The 16,241-nt window shown below is 44.1% G+C and overlaps 1 protein-coding gene across 1 annotated transcript; it reads left to right on the top strand.

The window, feature by feature from the left end:
• Positions 1–7,987: 7,987 nt before the first annotated feature.
• six6a (SIX homeobox 6a) lies at positions 7,988–10,668 on the top strand. Its single transcript, XM_030116908.1, has 2 exons — positions 7,988–8,929; positions 9,839–10,668. Exons 1-2 carry the CDS (start codon positions 8,358–8,360, stop codon positions 10,002–10,004), a joined length of 738 nt encoding a protein of 245 aa, XP_029972768.1. The 5' UTR covers positions 7,988–8,357; the 3' UTR covers positions 10,005–10,668.
• The last annotated feature ends 5,573 nt before the right edge of the window (positions 10,669–16,241 follow it).

The following is a 16,241-nucleotide window of genomic DNA, read 5'->3' as shown; positions in this document are numbered from 1 at the left end:
TTTACATCTATTGAAAATCTAGATTCTTCTTTTCTCAAATGAAATGTTAATGGCACTAAACTCTGCTTGCTTTGCTTTCAGCGGGATCATTGTTTTGCCACATGCACAGGCTGCGAGCCAGGCTTTTTATTGATCACGTCATCCTCTCTCCGGTGATATGATGATTTTTGCCTTGTTAGAAAATCCACTGCTGAGTTTTCTGTCTTATATCTCGCTGATTTACATTGACCCCAATCCTCAGCATGCCTGTTAAATAGACTGATTTAATCTTCCCTGGCAGGAGCACCCAGAGCACCCCTCTGCTTACCCTCGAAACATGCATTTTTAATCAGTATATTAAGATGTCACATAACAGTCTGAGCTCATCAGCAGTGCCGCTGGCCATCGCAAATATGGATTCAGCTGTTTAGAGCAGTATTAGACTCCAGGCTGCCGGCTATCAGAGAGTAATCACTGAATGATGATTTGTAAAGTGCATTTTTCCTATATGAGCGCTATACAAAGAGTGACAGTCGAGCTACAAATTTAATCTTTCTAAAAGGTATTGGAAGAAGTTATATTTACTGTGCAGTGAAGAGCCGGATTGAGTGAGGAAATCATTTGACTCATCTTCTCAAGGTCTCTGGAGTCTCTGCAGGGCCTTGTCCTTGCAGCTCAAGACTGCTGATGCCACATAGTGCACCGAGCGGGCTGCGCACGGATAAATATTTGAGTATGTGTGAGTGGCGAAAGCGAGATGACTCTCGGCCTGTCAGTTGTGTTTGGAGTCGCGGCGCCGAGCGGGGACCTGCTCAGTGACACCCAGCAGCGCAGCGACGACACACACACGTACGCTTTCCCCCGTGCACCCCCATGTCCCCCAACCTCAGCCTGCCTCACACACACACACTCACACACACACTCCACGGGCTCGTCGGCGAACTGCTGTCAGAGTCGTCACCCTCGAGGTACGGCGCCGGGCTCCGTGCACGTTGTGACCAGGCGGCTCTGCCTTCTCCTGCCTCTACCTAGACGGCTGCCTTCATCCTAATGAGCTCTGTCAGATTGGCATTTGACATAATCCATCAATAAAGCACATCTGACAGACATTAAGAGTCCAGAAATGCAGGATATCCACCCGACTCCTGAGCCGCCTCCCGAGTTAGCGGCCGACTTCCCAGACACACCGTGTGTCGTCTAAATCTGGAAGCTGATCAGGTTTCTGCAAAAATGCACACGTTCCTTTACTGTTTGAAGATTGCTGCTCATCTATTAAATACCCCCCAAAAAATGTTTTTTTATGGGAAGTACTTACAAAAGTGTTTTTGAGGATTATACTTCAGCCACTTTTAGCACAATGACGAGTGCATCATCAGGAAAACATGAGTCTGACCTCAGGGAGGCGTCACGGCGTCTGAATGGCTCCCTCCAGCTAATGGACACGATCCCAGACTCTCTTCTCCGTTAAATCCCCTGAATGCAAGAACCTATATCAAAAATAAAGGCACAAAGATAATCCTTCCTATTATGTTCACAACTAAAGATCTTTGCTGCTGTTTTTTTTTTTCCTTCTTACGAGCTTCTTTTGACTCACATGCGACACGTTACAGCGCACGCATTCTGAAGAGATATGTGTAAAGGTCACTGTTGAAAAAGCCGTGATAGTGCAGACAAAAGAGCAAAGTATGTTGCTGGAAGAGACATTTATTGACAGTCAGTGTGTTTGTGTGTGTGTGGGTGCGTGCGTAATGTGTGTGTATTAGTGTACGTGTGTGTTTGGAGGCTCTCAGACAATGTGAAGTGGAGGTGAGGCCCGGGCGGCGCCGTGACCTGTGGCCTGACTCACGCATCGTGTAGCTCCCTGGTGCCAGAGGACCTCCTGACCGTGATGAGTTTTGACTCCTGTCACCTTTGGGTGTCGTCAAGATCCTCTGACATGGACAGTATTTTTATTTTTTCCTCTTACTTTTCTATTCGGGAGAGGCAGACCGCCTCCCCCCCCCTCCTCACCACACGCCACCCATTGGGAAGCCTCACCAGACAAAGTCAAGACTCCGAACAACGGCGCCTGCATTCACGCACAAAATCTGAATAACTGAAAAAGAAACTATTCAAACAGTTAAAAAACTTTTTTTTTTTTTTTTTTAAACCTTATGCTGGCTGTAATTATAGTCCAGCTTCTGTCGGAAACTTTCAATATAGGAAATCATAATGGACTGCGATATTATTTAAAATCCAGGTGCTCATTCTATTCTGTTGCAGGTCTGTATGTTGTAGAGTGTATTGGTGAATGAAGCAGATAAAGGGAGACAGGGATAGCGTGTGGGTGGCTGCAGAGGAAGGTCTAAAGACCAAGCATTCAATCAACCCACCTGTTTTGATAGCTTGTCCGTAGCTGTGGTAGTACAGTGAAAAGTGAGGTTTTTTTTTTTTTTCTTTCTTTATTGCAAAATATCTTTTCATAGAGATCCCAGTCTGAAGCTGGACCTATGCCGGGCACTTTACAACCGCCGAGTACACTTTGGACCGCTTTCTTTCATTCAACCATTATTTCTGATGGCTGTGGCTGAAAACAGGGAAGTGGCAGCAGAGAAACCCACACCACTGGATGCCAATTTTCATGTATGTTCTGTATGCGGAAAGTCACTTAGTGCTGTGTTCAATTTCAGTTTCACACGCAAACATACACACACACACACACACACACACACACACGTGTACGACTGTATAAGCAAAGGATTTACTGTTCATAATTACCAGGTTGGCGTTTTAGCTCTAACAGCGAAATGCTGCCTCATACAATCACTTTGTTGTACAAGTGCTATAGGTGATGCATCCATTTGTTCATTTGCAATTTCTGCTCTCCATTGCTCTGCCTCTTACACAAACACTAACAAACACAGGTTATATAAAGCGGTGCGCTGTGCACCGTGCACTCTCCCAGGTTTCATTTAGCCCTTTATCTGGCCAGAAATTGGCTGTATTCAGGTGTGGAATGGATGTAATAATTGCATGCACTCTATAACATGCTCTGTAAATGTGTTTTCGGAAAAAAAAAAAAAAAAAGGGTAGGTTTCAAGGTATTCCTAATGGCTTTCTACCAAGGATTTGAGGTTCACTCTCACTGTATTGTTTGTTTGCAGCAGCCAAATGTGGTCCCTTCACTCACATCTCCAACCTGTGAGGCAGATAAAACGCCGAGCTGCAGGAGGACCTTCGATACGCTGGAGGGTCAGACTTTTCTTCTGCATGACAATAGCAGGACTCGGTAACGTTACATGAACGAGCTTGTCTACGCTCGAGATTTAAACCTCTGAAAATCTCTTTGCCGGAGGTGCAACGCTTTTTTTTTTTTTCCATGCTTGTTCTGTTAGTAAAATGATTTCTTTTCTATTAGCATTAAGAATGTAGAGTCCCGTATGAATATTCAGGGCTGCTGTCATGTCCCTGCTCCAACACAGGCATTATGGAATTATATATTCCACATACCATGCTAGTGTGAATTGGCTTAGTGGTTATAAGGTCAAATATCATGTGTGCTGATTATAATAACAGTGGCCTGGCTGAGCTGCGTAGTGGATGCCCTGTGAAACAAAAGCTTGAGGGAAAAGTATGTGTGTCAGGGCAGGGCTGGCCATGTGTGTGTGTGTGTGTGTGTGTGTGTGTGTGTGTGTGTGTGTGTGTGTGTGTGTGTGTGTGTGTGTGTGTGCGCGCCCCCACTCTGCCTGCTGCAGTGTTCTGTCCCTCCTCTATCCGTGTCAGCAGGGCTGTGTGACTGAAAGGCGCTGTGGATTACGTACACTGGGGGGGCAATGGGTCAGCGGCTAAGAAGTCTTCTCTGTTACCACAAATCCACAGATTAAACGCAGCGTCGAGAGCCAGTGCTGCCCAGAGGGCAAATGGGTCTGAAAACACAACTCGGAGAGAGCTTTGGCTTAACCCCTCTGTCACCGCCGAGCCACGAGGCAACATATGAGCGAAGTGACTTCCCTTTAAGTCGACGCTGCACGAGGCAAGGCCGGTTAAATACATCCGGGTCACCCAGAGGTTATTGGTAGTGTTGCTGACATGATATCTTAATTGGAAAGTTAATCCTGTGCTGGGACAGCTGACTCCGAGTTAAAACAGTCTGCCGTGCAGAGGCGAGTCAACAGAACCACTACAACTGTGTGTGTCTGTGTGTGTGTGTGTGTGTGTGTGTGAGCACACACTGTATAATGTCTGCATCCTCATGCTCTGCCAAAAACATGTGCCTGCCCGCCTCCGGCAATTCACAATATACATTAGCGCTGTTTTACTTCGCTGCCTGCTTTCTCTCTCCAAGCTGTTTAAGTGCGTTGAAAACACACAATCACGATACAGACGGATCAGAGGAGCGTTACAGCGGCGGCGCATGTGAAGACCGTGGCGATACGATGGCGCTTCAGACTCAGATTTACCGGTAGCGCTCTGTGTGAGCAAACTCCCTTGGTCTGCTTTTATGCGTGTTTGCACACACCTCAGTGAGCTGCTGGATATGCAGAACAACAACAGTGGCGCTGCGAGGAGCAGATGGAGGGGGAAAGGTAGTGTGGGTCCGGATGAGATAGTTGCAGGATGGCTGTTGGTGACGGGCTCTTGTAGCGTCTCGTCTGCTCCACTGATCCCGGGGAATCTGGGTCATTTCCAGCCTGTTCGCGTGGAGCCATACCCCGCTCCTTCCTCCTCTCCGCCCGGGGCGAAACTACAGCCCGGCTCCATGCTAACGATGATGACACAAAGTAAATGCACTGGCCTCTCGCAGCGAGCTGGGGGGAGGCTGAGCGTTGGTGTGCAGCAGGGTGCACCACACCTCCCCGCTGTATCACTCCTCTCTTCACCTTGTCTTCCTCTTTATGCGTTGCTGCAATTCCACCCATTCACTTTAATTCACTTTTATTTGTATGAAGCCAATTACGACGTGGACATCCCATGGCACTCCACATTCAGAGAAAACACAAAGAAAACAGTTTCACATGAGCAGCAGGAGATAAAAAAACTTGTTTTACAAGGAGGAAACCTGGAGCAGATGCAGACTCGGGGTGGAATCAGAGGACGAAGAAAAGGACAGAAAACACATCAGGCAGTGAGATTTGATGGGAGAAGGGAGAACGGATCACAGTCTGAAACTCCACATTAAGATCCTGCAGGAGGGTTGAGAGGAGAAAGTTAATGACGGCTGCTCTGTTTACAGACAAGCATGAAACCTGGATGCAAAAATAATTCATCTGCAAATTTTACTTCATTAAAAAAAATACTTTTCAGTCATAAACTTCATCCTTGATCTCAGACACAGTGGTTTCACAGTCAGATTCCCTGCACACATCAAACACTTGAATTAGTTTTTATATTTTCATATAACTTATCTAATTAAAGTTAGTATACTGCCCTCTCATGCCTGCATAGAAGTGACAAATAGTCACAATAACAAGAACACACCGGAGTTGAATTGCACTCAATTTAACTCGTAATTTGAGTTTTGAATGACACTGTTGTAATTCTTTTTTTTAACCACTCAAATAATTTGAAATAGAAATAATAACAAAGCTTTTGTTGTCACATTATGCATGAGAAGAAAAAAGCATATGGAGGAGAAGGACGTGGAAGTCAAGCAGTAAATCCATGCATTAACATGTGTTAATAATGAAATGTTGGGATTTGTTGCAGCAGCTCAGGGATCGGGCTATGACACACTTGAACGAAAGAAGGAAAGAAAAGTGTTTGAATGAGATCCACTGTGTGGCTGAATGTGTGGAGATCTTGGTGTCAGGAGGCCAACAGTATATCTCCTGACTCTGCGCCGCGCAGGCCTGAACTCATTACTGAGGGGTCTGTGTCACTTCACTGGCGCTTTGAATACAATTCATACCCAAAGAATAATGGAGAAAAAAATAGTGCCAAAATCATTTAAAAAATGAGAGAGACTCCAAACATCAAACACCCAAAAAGGTAGATTATAGCGGGATTTTAACGCACATGACGCAGTTTATGTGCGCAATGTCGCCAAAGCAACAAAAAAAAAAAGAAAAAGGAAAAAGGTTCCAGACATTTTTTTTTCTCTCCAAGTTATGAATGTTTCAGGCGGACCAATAAACCAGACGTGTTGCTTACACAGCATGGCCTACAATTGTTATTTCCAGCCCTCCGTTTAAGAGATCCAAAACTCGCTGATGTTTTATTGATGCGCGCTTCCTCGAAAAAGTAATGCAGCCCTTGTAAATTTAGGTTGGGGGTGAAAAGCCTGCAGGAATGAAATATTTACAGGCAGCTGAATATTTCAGAGCGGCACCTTGTCGGTCGCCCTCACAATTTACTTCCACTGCTTCATGTGATGGAGATCTTATCCTTTATTTACCACGCTTGGTGTTATCTGGGTGAATGATGGGCGACCCCGACGCACCAAAGTTAAACCTCCTCCCTCGTTATCATAGGAAACAAAGTGGCATTTTAATAACGGGGGGAAAAAAATCATTTCTTTCTTTTTGTGAACGCGTGGATATTTCAAACAATTCATATTAAAATGTCATTTTAAGATCGGGTTTTATTTTTTTCTGTCTGCGGTAAAGCAGCAGGAACGAGCAGCTTCCTGTGCAGAAGGCATTTCATAACATCCACGGTCTATAATTCATGCAAAAGGATCCCGAAGGGGCTTCGGGGCTGAGTGTGTGCGGCGTGCGTGCCTGCGTGCGCGTGCATGGGAGCGAGAGAGAGAGAGAGAGGGAGGGAGGGAGAGAAAGGTTTTGTGTGTGCGCGCGCGCACGCGGGGTATCAGTGAAAATAATATCAGGCTTTTCCGTCAGAATGAACTTTACTACTGTACCCAGCCATGAAATAATCTGACCCGACACTTCAAACCATCTGCGCTATCTATCCGCCCTCTTATTTACCAAATCAGCCCGCGCACAAAACGGAGTGTGTCTGATACTAAACCCGAGCCGCCTGGCGGGGCCATCATAATCCTATATACACAAATATTTCTCCCCCCGCGTTGTTTTACAGCCTCCACACACCGGACGCACGCACGCCGCCGCGCATCCCTGGAACTGCGGCTGTACCGTGAAAGGGAAGGCGCGTAAAAAAGAGACTTGTCAACACACACAAGCGCACACTCACACACACACACAGAAACTATTTAACTTATTTTATTTTGAGGGGAATGCGTATATATTGTATATGACGGCTCGTGCGTCAAACTGACTTGCGCACTGATAAAATTTATTATGATGAATAAAATAGAGACGAGGTGGTGAAGCTGTGTTGGCTGTAATTTCATACCCAGGTAGAAATGCTGAATTAAACTCTACACCGTTTTTAAAAATCATTTCTGCAGTGAAGTGGTGGCATTAAATTCTCCAGTTACAAAAATATCCGCCGAGACACAAACGTGTGTAATGTTTATTTTTTTTATTTTTTTTATTTTTTTTGTAGTAGTAGTAGTGATAAAGGCGCAGTTTAGATTCAGATTTCGTAGAGGCTTCCCACAGGCCTCAGATATCATAAAATCAGACGAATTGAACACAATGCATCAGCCAATTAAAAAGTGAGGCTTCCTGAGGTGTGGTGCGTCCTGCGGGAGCCCCGGGCAGGACGGGCTGGCCTGCAGTCAGCGGGGATGTGTCATTTTGCCGCTCGAGAAGCTGTGAAGGGAAACTGGGCTGAGCCTTGTTTGTGCGCTCCGACACTCCACTATATAGACTGAAGAGTCTTTATTTAACACAAAGGCGAGAGGCTGCTCGGGAAGCACGGCGGGGCAGATCACCGTCTGAAGACGCCAAAGCAAAAAGGTCAAAATGTTTATATTATTTTTGAAAAGGGAGGTGCTGAGATCTCCTTTCCGCCTGATTGGCCGAACTTGACAGTGATTGACGTGCCTCCATGGCAACCGGGCAGCCAATCTGCCAAGTCCAATAGGAAATCATCGGAGGGGGCTTGACTGTCTTTTTCTCCCCCCTTAAAAATACATCTCAGCTCCGGCTTTAATTCTTTCCTATTCCCAGCCTACCTTGAAAAATACATCGGCGCTCCGGCTTCTCGTCGCTCCCCGCACCTTTCAGCCCTTTGCCTGCCAACTTCTCCCAGCCGGAGGATGCGGTAGCCGGCCCCCGCGCGCAGCATCGGCCCTCCTCCGCGACGTTTGGCGTTTGGTCAGACGCTGCTCAGACGATTGGCTCGGTAACTTTGGGATTGCCTTGTGTTTCTTTTTTTTTTCCTTTTTTTTTTTTAACCTTTTTCTTTTTGTGGGTGTCTTGGATTGCCTTGACGCACGGAACGAAGACGCGGAGGATCGACGCGGAGGAGAGGAGAGGAGAGGAGAGAGAGAGGAGAAAGGAGGGGGAGAGGGAAACACAGGAGAAGCCTCCATGTTTCAGCTGCCCATCTTGAATTTCAGCCCCCAGCAGGTCGCCGGGGTCTGCGAGACTCTGGAGGAGAGCGGGGACGTGGAGCGCCTGGGCCGCTTCCTCTGGTCGCTGCCCGTCGCGCCCGCGGCCTGCGAGGTCCTCAACAAGAACGAGTCGGTGCTGAGGGCCCGCGCCGTCGTCGCCTTCCACACCGGCAATTTCCGTGAACTCTACCACATCCTGGAGAACCACAAGTTCACCAAAGAGTCGCACACGAAGCTGCAGGCGCTGTGGCTGGAGGCGCACTACCAGGAGGCGGAGAAGCTGCGGGGCCGTCCGCTGGGCCCGGTGGACAAATACAGGGTGCGCAAGAAGTTCCCCCTGCCCCGAACCATCTGGGACGGAGAGCAGAAAACCCACTGCTTCAAGGAGAGAACCAGGCACTTGCTAAGAGAATGGTACTTGCAGGATCCCTACCCGAACCCCAGTAAAAAGCGGGAGCTTGCACAGGCGACTGGACTTACACCCACACAAGTAGGAAACTGGTTCAAAAACCGCAGACAAAGAGACAGAGCGGCGGCTGCAAAGAACAGGTGAGCCTGTCTGGAGATGCGCTCCGCACGGAACGCCTTCAGTATTATCATAAAAAATATTATTAATAGGAATAATAATTTGAGAATACAATGGAACAGTCGTCCTGCGGTGCATTGTGATATAATATTCGGCGGGTTTAATGGAGCAAAACAGGCCACAGAGCTGCAGTCAGTCCTGACATCACTTCTCTTCTTATTTAATCCATTTTTCTCCTCTATGTCTCTTTTCCTTTTCCTTTTTTAAAAATTTAAATAACAGACCTAAATTCCGCTGCCAGAATCTGCGTGATGGTATTTTAAAGAGGTTAAATGTCATGTGAGCCATGGGAGACGATAAGAAAAAAAAAGTCTCACAAATAACCTTGCAAAATCTTTTTAAAATTGTTGTGAATCTTGTTAACATTGGAGAACGCAAGTCGATTGTTGTGTTTTATTCCTATTTGTCGATTGGCTCCGTGTTAACTTTAACATCAGTGATAATATTCGTCGTTAATTCAGATGTGAAATCATTTTAAATATTGGTTAATTAATTATGAGATATTCAAAATAATCATAATGGTTTTAAAAAGGCCAAATATAGTGTTGGCCGCTATTGGTCATTTTTAATCAAGCTTAAGTATTATTAAGCTTTTAAATTATCCTCTAATAATACATGTGTAAATCGCCCCATTTTCTAGTTGAAATTGTGTTTTTATTATAAGGCTTTGTAAATGTTTTGTTTTTTTAATTATTTGAAACGTGGAAACAGAAGCAATTCAGTCAAAAAAGTGTTTGGTAAAGCAATTTTTAAAATATTATGTAATGATTCCAGGAGGTCTTTGTTTTGCTAATGCTTGCAGCTTTTTGTTTTTTAAACTTCAAATGGTTGAACTACTGCGTCTGACTGTCCGCGCGTCCTGTGCCCCGCAGGCTCCAGCAGCAGGTCCTGTCCGGCGGCTCGGTTCGCTCCCTGGCCGACGAGGACGGCACCGTGGACCGCCTGGGGAACTCGTCCAGTCCGGAGGCCAGTCTGTCCAGCAAGGCGGCCGCCTCGGCCATCTCCATCACCTCCAGCGACAGTGAATGTGACATCTGACGGCCGCGGCCAGGGTGTGAACCGATTCCAGACAGGGGAGCGAGTGAAAGACAATCTAATAAAACAAGTCATAGTGCCTGCGTTGAGTTACACACACACACACACACACACACACACACACACACACACACACACACACACACACACACACACACAGATCCACTGATATTTGACGGCTGCCAAAACACGAGGGGGATCTGTGATCTGCGGCGTCCTTCTCCTCTTAGGCCTATACTTCTGTTTTTGCTTTTTACCCACGCGTGGATAACTGAACTTAATACGGACGAGACGCGTTTCACGGACTAATAAACCGACGCTTCGAGATGAGATGTGAAAAAAAGAAGAAAAAAATGAAACAAGAAAAAAAAAAAAAAAGGAAAAGGGATGAAGGGCATCCAAACGCGCCTAACCTGCTGTTCTCTGTGGGTATTTCATGTTGAAAAGAACTGTGATATTTTTACTTTACTTTCAAAGTTTTATAAATAATGTTTATTTGCCTATTTAAAACGATCTGCTCTGTCTCTTTGAATTTCATATTCATTTGCTTGGTGTTTTTAATACTTACCTTGTACACAGGTAAACCTGTTGAGCATGCGCGCTTTAGTGACCATGTGTTTCAGTAAAAGAAAAAAAAAGTAAAGATAACTTAATAAAATAATTGTTGATCAAGATATTTGATAGTTTTAGTGTTATTTATTTTTGAACTGCCTGATGGGAACAGAAAGAAAAGCGATGAAATGTGAATTTTATAACATTTTTTTTATTATTCTTAAAGAAGAGAGCGTTTCATGGTTCTGATGGCTCAGCGCTGTGTTCTCTGACACGTTTTCGAGCGGGGCCTAATTGGCCAACATGCTTTGCGTCCTGTAATGCAGGGTGACAGCGAGAGGTCACGGTGAGGCCGGCTCACTAACCCGGATGATCTGCGAGAGAGATCATAGAGATCAAAACACAGCAGATTGGAGAGTCGGGCTTTACGCATGCAGCGCACGGAGGCGCAAACAGCGTGCAAGTGCTCATTTTCCCAAGACAACACTAATCTCAGCGCGCATGAATCTTTTAATTGCTATGAAAAAAAAAATAGAAGAAGGGTGGCAACATTTCTGATCACACTCAGATTATACAGCCTGAATTTATGCTGCGCGTTTTGCCCTTTCCCACTGTTCACTGCGTAAATGTGTTTGTTCTATTTATTTATTTTGGTTGAAAGAGAGAGAAAGAAAAAAGAAAAGTGCACAGAGATCATCCTCTTCTGCTGTTTTATCCTCTTCGACAGATATTTTTGCAGCATCTCTGCAGACGCCACTGTTCATTTCCATGTTGAACAGTGGTTTTATTAACCCTTTACCAACCCGTGGCATTAATTCTAACAGTGACAGAATATTTAAATGATTCTGCAACACTGGGAAAAGACGCAGCTTCTCCAGATTTATCAACATCAACACAGTTGTTGACTGTTTCGCTCCATTGACGCCATAAATAATATGTGCTGCACCAATTGAGCCCGTAAAAGTTTATTTCTTCTCAATTTTTAAACATTCATCCGACGAGTTAAAAAAAATCGTATTGTTTTTATTTCTTTTAAATACAGATCAAATAATATATTAGGACTCAGACTCATTTGTGCATTAAATGAGGAAAAAATGTTTGCCATTTAAAGACATTTGTCAGATATAAGGTGTGATTTTCGTATGAAATATAAATGTCACATGAAATGCCACAAAAAATGACCAAAAAAAAAATCCCTGGTGTTTTTACACGGTAAATATGAGTGCCAAAAATAAATGACTACTTTTCATGCAGCATTTCCATAAAATCGCTTTAATTCCGTTTTCATAAACAGGGCAGAAGTAAAGTGAGCAAGAGAAGACCAAACTAGAATTTAAAGTTCATTTTTTTCCACTTGATTGAGCAACCACCTGGTTTCCCCCCACTCTGCAATCAATTAGGCTACAGTAACTTATGAAGCAGACAAAAGGCTTTCAGTGCCAACAAAACAGAAGCTACAAGTCTGAGTTTGGAGGTGGAGAGAGGAAACAAGTGACGGGAAATCAATGGGATTTATTTGGAGGGGGCTTCTTTTCCTATTTCTGCTGCTCTTCTTTCAATCTGCGGCCACAAAATAGCTAAATATTTCCGTTTCTATTGAGCAGGAGTTGGGCCGAGGGGGGGCTGGATGAAAAGTCTTTCTGGCAGTCAATAAGGTTGTCAAACTGGTCAGCGGTAATCAGCGCTAATGATGGTCCGGGGGTCCCGGCGCGGACAAAAGGGGCCCTGCCGGTGTTTTGTGCGGGGAAGCGACCGCGGGTCCCTCTGCAAAGAAAAGACAAGCACAACTTCTGCAGGGTGTGTGTGTGAGAGAGTGTCAGGGTGTGTGTGTGTGTGTGTGTGTGTGTGTGTGTGTGTGTGTGTGTGTGTGTGTTCACGGCTTGGCCTATTAAACGGACTTAATCACCAGTTGATTGTTTTGTGACTTGCAGTATAGACTGCTCACAGGATCATTGATTATGCTTCAGCAGTTCTTTTAAAATAAACAATTTCACGCATTTTATTTTATTTTATTTTATTAATTTTTTTTCTGTCGGTTAAGGAAACAGGATGTGAGCTGGAAAAGCGTTTAATCTGGAGAAGTGGTGGCAGGGCTGTAGTGTGATGTGTGTGATGTGGAAAGCTGCAGCCTTCTCCTCTTTACGTCCTCATTGTGTTTGGATCCGTGCGCGTCCTTCAGGCGCAGCGCAGCGCACTTTGTCTTCATGAAAGACTCGCTGCACATCCAAGTCACCAGAATTCCCTTCCACCTCTCTGGCTGAATGCGGGTGTTTTCCCCCACACGCACATAATTTTTTAACCGTTTTATTTCATGTTCAGTTGTTTAAAACATGATCTTGAAAAAAAAAACAACAACACCAAAACCATAAATGCTGAATGATTACTACTAATATTGACCTCAATTATACCTGTATTTGAAATGGGGATTTTATATAAAACAGAATAGCGCACAGGAATATAAATTTACACCAGATTACCTGAAACTAGTGCTCTCCGGGCAGCTTGGATAACTGTGCACCACGATCTGTTTATCAGTAAATTTTCTCTTTTGTAGGTTTTGTTGTGCAACAGAAAGGTGGTGGTGAAGACAGAGTGGGACCAAATCCCTCCTTGGATAAACTTTGAAGGCACTTTTACGCAACAGTTGGGTAAAAGAGCTTCTGAGTGCTGAGAGACGCGAGTCTGTCTTTAAAATGTGCCAAACAGGCTTCTGTGTTTGGAACCAGCCAAGCTACAGATTTGATGAAAACCTGCTCATTTAGATGTGTGCATCACGATGGTCATTATGAAAAGACCAGAGAATTGCTCTGACATAGTATTAGGAGTCGTTTAGCTGCGATTAGTATTAAGAATATATTCAGATGATATTTAGAGAATAAAAAGATGTTTCCTTGTGTCTGAATTCCATTAAATCAGAGTTTCAGCTGTTTGAGACGAATCCAAACCAATCTTTTCTCAGTGGAAACAATAACATAACATAGGGACTCTCCTTTTTATGGTTTATTAAAACGACAGGTTTTTTTCTCAGTGTTGAACTTTTCAGATTAGTGTTGTTCTTCTTGTTCAGTCCTTTGGCTTTACAGGTAGGTTGGGTATGTTTCTTCAGTATTTGTGGATCGATGGGATCTTCTTGGACAATGTTCCAGTTTTCTGCAGATCACAGCTCTTTAACAAACTGCAACCTGTGGTCTCAACGAAAATGTAATCAGTAACTTGATCTAACGACCACAAAATTAAAGTAATGTAAGATTACCTTCAGTTACTGGGATTAACTCCAAACATATAAATAAAGACAAGAGAGTGAAGGAGATTCGTCACTTTCAGAGTATTTCTTTGAAGAAACAGTTCACTTAAACAGAGATACTAAAAAAAACAAAGTATTCATAAACCAGGTGTCACTATATTGATTTAAAAAAAGAGACAAATTTAACCATGAGCTTCTAAATGAGCTTTTTGAGTGAAGGACGAAGGACTGAAGCTCATCGTTCACATATTCAAATATCAGTCTGTCTACAAAACCCTGGGAGGGTCTGGTCCTGGTCCACATTCAGGGACCCTGTTCTGGTCCAATTTCAGGTTCTCTGGTCCCTATTCAGGGTCTCTGGTCCATGTTCAAGGCCGTGGTCCTGGTCCCGGTCGGGATCCTGGTCCTGGTCCTGGTCCTGGTCCTGGTCCTGGTCCAGGCTCGAGCTACTCGCTCTTCTTCAGCTGAGCGTCTTCATCCGTCAGAAGCAGGAAACTCTGATGTTTCCTCTCCAGAAAATACACGACACTAAATTACCCATCATTTAAACTGAAATATTGAACTGTTTTCATGAAACACGTGCCAGTTTGTAAAGATAATAATCATCTTTATGTCACAAACCCTCTATAAACCAGCTGGTTCAGCTTGAGATGGAGGATAAACAGTTTATACCTGTGGTAAGATTTACTGGTTAGTGCAGGTCAACCCCAGAAAAAGGACTGTCAAAAACTGAGAGGAAGGGATTTTTATCACTAGAAATGAGGCAATCTAACCTTGTAATGTTGCAGAATTGAAACTAAAAATGTAATTTCAAACATTAAGAATTAAGAGTGGCAAAATAGAAAACAGAAAAAGCAGAGCATGTATTAAGTTATTGAATGAATAAATAAGTGTAGAATACCATCGTGTTGCAGTGTCGGCCTCTGATTACTAATAGTTTCTTCTCTAACCAGGTATATATGTCAAGTTATTCAAGCAATGTGGCTAAAATAACCAGGAAGTGTCACATATTTGCGGTCCTTTTATCTCCCACTTTTCTTTAAAGGTCCCATATTTTCCAAAGTTCACTTCCTCTAACAGTCATCTGTGTCTGAGGCCCCAGAAGTGAAGACAGTCTGTCTCACTGGCTCCAATTTTTACAAAAGGTGTGCTCATACAGGCAAATCTGAGATTTTTCCCTGCATGACATTCACTGGGGAAATGACCCCGCCCTCTGGAAGTGACCCCTCCCTCTGGAAGTGACCCCTCCCTCTGGTAGTGGATACCCCCTTTGACCCTCCCACAGGTAGATCTAGCAGGCTCCATTTTTTTCTCTTTGCATATGTTTCAGGAAAACAGACATGTTAAAGGTAAAACGCTGTGTTGTTGGTGGCATCAGTGAGTGGGCGTGGCCAGACACAGCTCATTAGCATTTAAAGGTACAGGCACAGAAACTGCCTGTTCTCAGATCAAATCACCACAGGGACGTTTAGAGTCTAAACTTTAGACCATGCCTGATTTTAAGAAACACACTTTGAATACATTGTTTATGGACAAATGACACTTTGAAATGACCAAAAAAGCTATAATATGGGAGCTTTAAGTTTGGGATCTTGACAGTAGTTTGACTGTGATGTTGGACCCCGGTCCAGATTTGAAGTGGCTTTATTATTATCCAGTCCTGAAAGTGATGGAGGAGTGTCTGTCAGGTGTTGCACTGCCCACTGGATTTCTGTGTGGAGGATCGATTTGGATTTTAAAATGTATTCCCAGTAAGTAACACTTGTTTTCATGAAATAAGAAAAAAATGCCTGCAGTGGGATTACCTTGCACTGTAATGGATTACTTTTACATTTTCTTGTGTTCTAATTATGTAATGCTGTTCCATGTGATCCATTACACCCCAAGCCTTATTCTCCCTAACATTTTGGAGTCAGACCATGTTATATTATAATTCGCATGGATTAAATAGTTTTTCTTGTTATAATTTGGCTGAGCTTTAGCGGCACATAAACCAGGTTTATTCGTACCTATCCTATCAAATGTCTCCCATTAAAGCACAGTACTGGTGTAATGTACTGTCTTTACGTTTTATGAATGATTGCATTATTTAACCCTGAGAAAAAAAATTAAAAGGAAATGTATAGTAGCGTGTCCATATGTTGCTAGAAAACTCCAGTCCGGGTGTAAACTGTGTCTCCGGTTCCAGGCTCCTTGGTTTCCATCTTCCCTGCCCTGATGTCTCTCACCTGTACCTGAGTGTGATCGTCGTCACCTGGTGGCTTTCGCAGATGAAGGGGTTGTCTCATGTGCTCTGGTTGGTCAACATGTCTGTGTTCCCAGTGTCCTCCATGTATCTACACCTCACTGCGTTCCTGCATGTGTGTCTCTGCCCTCCTGAGCGGCAGCTTCTGTGTTTTTGTGAACTTGAACCTTGAGTTTTCGGATTTTTGTCTCAGCTTCGG

The sequence above is a fragment of the Salarias fasciatus genome, chromosome 19, assembly GCF_902148845.1.
Source record: "Salarias fasciatus chromosome 19, fSalaFa1.1, whole genome shotgun sequence".
In the NCBI taxonomy this organism is placed as follows: domain Eukaryota; kingdom Metazoa; phylum Chordata; class Actinopteri; order Blenniiformes; family Blenniidae; genus Salarias; species Salarias fasciatus.
The sequence above is the reverse complement of the archived record's forward strand: the minus strand, read 5'-3'. Positions and strand labels throughout refer to the sequence as shown.

What these genes read in the sequence shown, in the direction of transcription:
- six6a (XM_030116908.1), top strand. Translation starts at nt 8,358, where the DNA reads ATGTTTCAGCTGCCCATCTTGAATTTCAGCCCCCAGCAGGTCGCCGGG. An exon ending in GCGGCGGCTGCAAAGAACAG is followed by an intron (nt 8,930 to 9,838) that starts GTGAGCCTGTCT and finishes TGTGCCCCGCAG; the next exon opens with GCTCCAGCAGCAGGTCCTGT.